This window comes from Hyperoodon ampullatus (genome assembly GCF_949752795.1).
Source record: "Hyperoodon ampullatus genome assembly, chromosome: 9".
NCBI lineage: Eukaryota > Metazoa > Chordata > Mammalia > Artiodactyla > Ziphiidae > Hyperoodon > Hyperoodon ampullatus.
The window spans coordinates 96,561,166-96,568,111 of record NC_136922.1 but is presented as its reverse complement, the minus strand read 5'-3'; the positions used below and the strand labels follow the sequence as shown (position 1 = coordinate 96,568,111).

The following is a 6,946-nucleotide window of genomic DNA, read 5'->3' as shown; positions in this document are numbered from 1 at the left end:
TGGCAGTCATACTAGTCATACAGGGGAGGAACCATGCACTTGTCCATATTAAAAACATAGTCTATGATCAGTCACCCTCAGGGGTGATAGAAGGCATGCAAATGGAAAGAGGCACCATCTCAAACCTTAGTTCACAGAGAATATATGCTTGGTCTGCTGCCAGTTTCCTTAAAACCCATAAGCAAATCCTGCTCTCCTCTCCACTCATGTGGGTCCAGATGGGCATGCAAAACTGGGCTTGGGAAATCAAAACCTTGCCTTATTTGCATCCCTGATGCCAGGCCATGGTCCTCTGGGAAGGCTGTTGTTACAGAAACACCTGGGTTTATTCAAAGCTTCTGCATCACCCAAGAGATAGAACCATCATTCTTCTACTTTTATGATGAGCCTTTGTGTGTATCCAAGAGATATTCTAAAGCAGCAATATCTCTCTAAGTTTACTGTCAGAATTTTTTATGCACTCACTCTGGGATAGCTCTAGAGCAAGAGCTGGATGTCTTGTGAAGGAAAGGTCGTGGCTCAGAATGTACACTTATCCTTCTCTGCTGGGTGGTATTTGAGTCTTAGATTAGCCAAATAAGAAGAGACACCATGGTGAGTCTGACTGCCATTGTAACTGTGCCCTATGAAGTCAGGAATGCATTTCTGTTCTTTTCAGTCCTGGAGTCTGCAGTAGGGATCCTGGTCAATGCCTTCATTTTCTTGATGAATTTTTGGGTCGTGGCGAGGAGGTGGCCGGTGAGCAACTGTGATCTTGTCCTGCTGAGTCTCAGCCTCACCTGGCTTTTCCTGCACGGGCTGCTCTTTCTGGATGCCATCCAGCTTACTCACTTCCAGCGGATAAAAGACCCGCTGAGCCTCTGCTACCAGACCATCTTCATGCTCTGGATGCTCGTATATCAAGCTGGCCTCTGGCTCACCACTTGCCTTAGTCTCCTCTACTGCTCCAAGACTGTCCATTTCTTTCACACCTTCCTCCTCCGCTTGGCAAGCTGGATCTCCAGGAAGATCCCCCAGATGCTCCTGGGTGCTATTTTTTCCTCCTGTGTCTGCACTGTTCTCTATTTGTGGGACTTTTTCAATAGATCTCACTTCTCAGTTGCAACCATGCTACTCATGAATAACAATACAGAACTCAATTGAGAAACTGAGAAAACTCAATTTCTTTCATTCCTTCCTCTTCTGCAGCCTGGGGTCCATCCCTTCTTTCTTGCTTTTTCTGGTTTCTTCTGGGGTGCTGACTGTCTCCCTGGGGAGGCACATGAGGACAAGGAGGGCCAAAACCAGAGACTCTCGGGACCCCAGCCTGGAGGCCCATATCAAAGCACTCAGGTCTCGTCTCTTTCTTCTGCCTGTATGTGGTGTCCTTCTGCGCTGCCTTCATCTCGGTGCCTTTGCTGATGCTGTGGCACAACAAGATCGGGGTCATGGTCTGTGCAGGGATACTGGCAGCCTGCCCCTCGGGGCACACAGTCATCCTGATCTCAGGCAATGCCAAGCTGAAGAGAGCTGTGGAGACCATTCTGCTCCGGGCTCAGAGCAGCCTAAAGGTAAGGGAGGGCCGCAAGGCAGATCCCAGGATGCCAGATCTATGTTGAGAGTGGACATGAAACGGGCTCTTCATAACTATGCCTCTGATTGTTCATAAAGCCTTCAGAAACCTAGTCCAATTTCTTTTCTAAGGTATAACTCCAAGTCTCTCTACTTTACATCCATGATCCCACCCACAGTAGAATAAAATAATAAAGCTCTACGCATGGCCTAGGCAAGTAGAATGGCATTGGTTGTCTAGGTTTGTCTTGATAAAATGAACAAAATAGAGAAGTGAAGTACTCAGTGGAAATTCTTAGTATATTGTAGCTTACCAGTGCTTGGTATGAGCCAAACCATGAGAAATCACCTCTTATGAAATGATATCTAAATCCCAAGATAGCATGGTTGGTTTTTCACATGACTGCTATTTCTTTTTTTCTTTTTCTTTTTTTTTTTTTTTGCGGTACGCAGGCCTCTCACTGTTGTGGCCTCTCCCATTGCAAAGCACAGGGTCCGGATGCGCAGGCTCAGCGGCCATGGCTCATGGGCCCAGCCGCTCCGCGGCATGTGGGATCTTCCCGGACTGGGGCACGAACCCGTGTCCCCTGCATCGGCAGGTGGACTCTCAACCACTGTGCCACCAGGGAAGCCCAGGACTACTATTTCTTAACATAAGTGCTAGTGGGACTTCCCCGGTGGTCCAGTGGTTAAGACTCCGCGCTCCCAATGCAGGGGCCCTGGATTCGATCCCTGGTCAGGGAACTAGATCCCGCATGCCGCAACTAAGATCTGGCACAGCCAAATAAATAGATATTTTTTTTAAAAAATAGGTGCTAGCATATAATATTTAAACATATTCACTACTATGGCAATTATATTATCCTCCTCAACCTCCACAATATTCATGGAAACATAGATATGAAAAGACAAACTTGGAAGAACAATGATGTCATCACTTGAGCTTCAAGAGGTACTACATTAAAATGCCTCCAGGAACCAGAGGATGGGTCATTTTGTCTGAAAATGCCCTGATTCAGAGATGTACCTTCACCTGCTTTAGAGTGGGAGAAGAAGAGAGGTAGATGCTTGCTCAGTGGGTGCCCTGGATGTCAGAGCCTGTGGGGGTGTCTCCTGGTTCTACTCCACGTGCTCATGAGGACAGTGCTCTCTTTGCCTGGTACCAAGCACCGGTCCGTCTAGTCGGGGAACCTGCCAAAATAGCCTCGCTAAAAGGCCTACTCGTGGAGACCGGCATTCTCTGCCTGCCTGCACAGGAATCTAGCCAGGAAGGCTTTCCTCAAATCACATCCTAAATGGCTCAACAGAGAGAAAGGTATACCAGACCTAGATCTTTATGGGCTTCAAAGCACAGCCCATGACCCCAGTGGCTCCTGGTTCTGCCCGCTGCGGGTGCTGCTGAGTACTGCTTCCTCCTGCCAGGACCTGTTCTTGATAACTCCCATCCCTCCTCTCTATGAGAATGGCTGAAGGCTCAGAGCAGTGAATTAATAGACATGTGCTAGTTTCCTATAGCTGTTTTTAAGATGCTTAATTTAGTTTACAGAAATTTGACATTATGTGCCTAGGTGTGAGTTTCTTTTTATAAAATCTGCCTGGAGTTTGCTGATTTTGTTCAGTCTATAAGTTGATATTTTTCATTAGAGAAATTATGAGCCATATTTCTCCATATGACTCCTCTGGATAGTGCCCTCAAGAAACTTTTTTCTCTCTTTGCTCTCTCAAACAACAAAAATTTTTTTCTCTTTTCTCTTTTTAAAAAATTTTAATGAAATATAGTTGATTTACAATGTTGTGTTAGTTTCAGTGTACAGCAAAGTGATTCAAAGTGATATATATATAATTGAATATATATATTATACTCAATATATATATATTCTTTTTCAGATTATTTTCTCTTATAGGTTATTACAGAATATTGAGTATGGTTCCCTGTGCTATACAGTAGATGCTTGCTGTTTATCTATTATATATATAGTAGTGTGTATATGTTAATCTCAAACTCCTAATTTAATAAGTGGAGTGTCAGACCTTTCCCAAAAGTAGTCTCACACACCCCTATGATCCTAGACCTCCACTAAGCACCATGTCCAGAAGTGTGCTACTCTCTTCTCCTAGGAAAAAGGACCTGCAGGGCATACTCTCCATACTTAAAGTATTCCTAATAAAAAATTTATCAATGTGTTTCTCCCTTGAACTTTATTATCCTCACGCATTTTGCAAGAAATACCTTGCAAAAGGTAGAGAAGGAGAGATGCAGAATAGCAGGGGAGCTGCAACTGAATAAACTTAGAAATTTCAACGTGAAGATCGGAGGGTGATGCAAAGAATAATAAAACATGTTCTGTTTAGTGTAGAATCTTCCATTTACTTGGGGGAATACACACCATCATATAGGGAACATTTAAGTGGTGACAAGAGGCTGTATGTAATTCAGTGTCAAAATTTTTGGCATAAACAAAATGTGTGACCAGAGTTCAGATCACAATTTAAGTGAACTGACATAAACAAAGGGGTAGAAGTGAGAATAAGCGTAGTATATTCTGTACAGGTAGGTCAAGGTCAGATTGTAGAGCCAAGCTCAAGAGCTGAGGCTTCTTCATGTTAATGGTCATAACAAAACCTTAAATAGGGAAGAGACATGATCATAGCAGTGATTTTATAAAGTTTTGTCTGATAGTGTTTTCTAATATTGATTTGAAGGGGAGGAGGTGAAGGTTTTGGGCTATTTGCACTCCAACTGCAGTGACAGATTTGAGAGTAGGATGGGGGTTGTAGGAATGGAGAAACTGAAATAGATATAACAGAGCTTTCAAAAAACACCATCAACTAGTGTTTTGATATGGTGTTTGACAGAGAAGGAAGAATCAAGGAGGCTTTCAGTGTGTGAGTGTGTTGTAATATAATGACTAACAAAAATAAAGGAGTTGAAGAAGGAAGTTGGATTGAGTTTGTGGAAATTGGTAAATGTGGTTTGGAACTTATTGCAACTGGACTGACATCATGTCACCTAGTTGAAAAACACCAGTAGAGCCTTGGAAATGAAGAACTAAAAATTCAGATTTGAGGACAGAACTAGAAATAGACATATGGTCATCAGAAGAGCAGCTAGTCTGGAAAATATAAATTTTTAATTGGGTTATAAAGGTAGAGGGAAAATGTTGGCAAGGTTGGAGGCCATAAATTCCTGGCAGCAGTAATTGGGCAAGAAGTAATGAGAATCGTTGGAATAGGCCAGATGTGTGTGTGCGTGCATGCATGCTTTTGTGTGTGTGTGTGTGTGTGTGCCTTCCCAGCACCTTCTTTCTTCTGAGAACAACCACATCCACCTAGGGGTAACTGCTCCTCATGTCCCAGTTAGGATGTTTACCATGATCCTGCCCCTGACTAAATTTGCTGGGTCTTTTCTAGTCCCACCAATGTCTACCTTTGGGATTTTTCTAACTCGATCCAAGAAAAATTTCTAAGACATGAAATACAGCAGCTTTTCCTGGCTATGCTTCCTGCCATGTTTCCTATCACAAGAGGAAACAAGCAGAGACAAGAGGTAGATATGGCAAGACCTAGTTTTATTTGGTTCTTGATGTTCCAGAGGTTCAGCTATATCCTTCGCCTGCTTTGGTTTCACTGTACAACCCTTTATTATATGAGATGAGCCAACACATACCACTTTTGCCTAAATTAGTTTGAATTGAATTTTTCACTTGCAACCAAAAGATTCATGATACAATGATAATACATAACCCATGAATGGAAGAGGGGGATGTGACTGGTGAGTAGTACAAAGAGTTTCAATTATACTGTAATGTTTCATTTCTTGGATTAGGAGATGGGTGTTTATTATATTATTCTTTATCCTTTTTTGTACACCTGAAATATTACATGATATAGTTTTTAAAATACTGCATCAGAGGGGTGGTTATGAGGATTAAATGAAATAAGAGGGCATTAAAAAAAATACTGCATCAGAGACTTGACATTACATGTCATCTAAGTACTTTGAATATGTTGTTGCTGGGGCATTTACATGGAGGCACACCACTGTATAATTAGATTCACTCTGTCCTACAAAAAGTCTGATTTGGGAAAATTTACTTAGCACTAAATAACCTAGTTCACTTTCTGTGCCAAAATTAGTTTTCAGAAATGAAACAGATGACATGAAATAAATTTCTGAGCCTATAAAAAATTAATTTTCAATATATGTTCTCCAATTTCAAAACTGTTGGGCAAATGTTCTATTCATATTTAGAATAACCTATACTTAAAAAGAACTACTTTCCATTTATGAAGCAGAATGCAGTTAAATATGGCTCCCTGTTAACAGGATTCAAAGATAAATTCTGTACTTTACATCTCAATGCACAATATTAACCTGAAATGGCAATCCACAAAAGAAGTTTTTAGTTCCAAATCAAAAACAGGTAACAATTAAACGTTTCTAACTTTCAATTTGTATTTTTTCAATGAATTTAAAATATTGTCTCCAAAATCATACATTTGTGTTATGTGTTCAGTTGAGTAAAAATAAAAAGTTTCATATAGTTCTGGCAAGTGTTTGTCTTATGCTTGGTTAACTTCATTCAGTATATTCATTGTCAAGTACCTATAGGCATTTGAGTTTGTAAACCACTGGTTTATAAGCCACATTACTATAAAAACGTATAAAGGAAAGGTGTATTTCTTCACTCAGAAGGAGGGGGAAAGATCTCTGAGGTTTAACTTTGGCAGAATTACACACAATATCCATCACCAAACAAAATGATGAAATTTGTGGCTTAATGTACCCCCACTGAAGTTAATTCGCTGTTTACACCAGCCATCACCACAAAATCTGCAGGTCTTACCTTTATAATTGTGTATCTGGCCAATTCAAGAGGCCAAGGAATAGTGTTCCTCAAAAATGATTTCACAGAAATCATTAACACTGAAACTGCCACGTTTAAAAAACATTTTCTTGCAGTTTTGCTTTACAATTTCCAAAATCTTAAGGCCATCTGTTAGCAAAGATACTTCAAGTTTTCTTCTCATGAGTCCATTTTGATAAGTTATATTTGTGTTAGTGATTTATCTAGTTTATCAAAGTTTAAAACTTTAATGGCTTAAATTTACGGTACTTTCTTACCATCATATTTCATAGAATCTAAAATAGCATCAATTGTAAGATACATCCTTATTTTACACACTACAAAAGAAGAAAAATTCAAAGCTGTCAATTAAACAATGCTTTCTTATCAGTAACTATGATATATCCTAAATCCAGAGATGTCACAATGAGAAAAAAAATGTGTTTCTCAGAGTCAGTGAAATATGGTATATTTTAAATCTCAGTGTATATGTTCCTTTGTTAATTTCTAATGTTGCTTAGTAGATGCATGGAGTACAACAGACTATC

General features: G+C 40.4%; 1 protein-coding gene across 1 annotated transcript; it reads left to right on the top strand.

Moving 5' to 3' along the window:
- Window positions 1-591: 591 nt before the first annotated feature.
- On the top strand, window positions 592-1,598 carry LOC307058414 (taste receptor type 2 member 38-like; the record flags this gene model as incomplete). The annotated part of the gene is given in 3 exon segments (XM_079711863.1): window positions 592-1,140; window positions 1,142-1,332; window positions 1,334-1,598. Coding segments are annotated over 3 exon segments (1,005 nt in total).
- Between the last annotated feature and the right edge of the window lie 5,348 nt (window positions 1,599-6,946).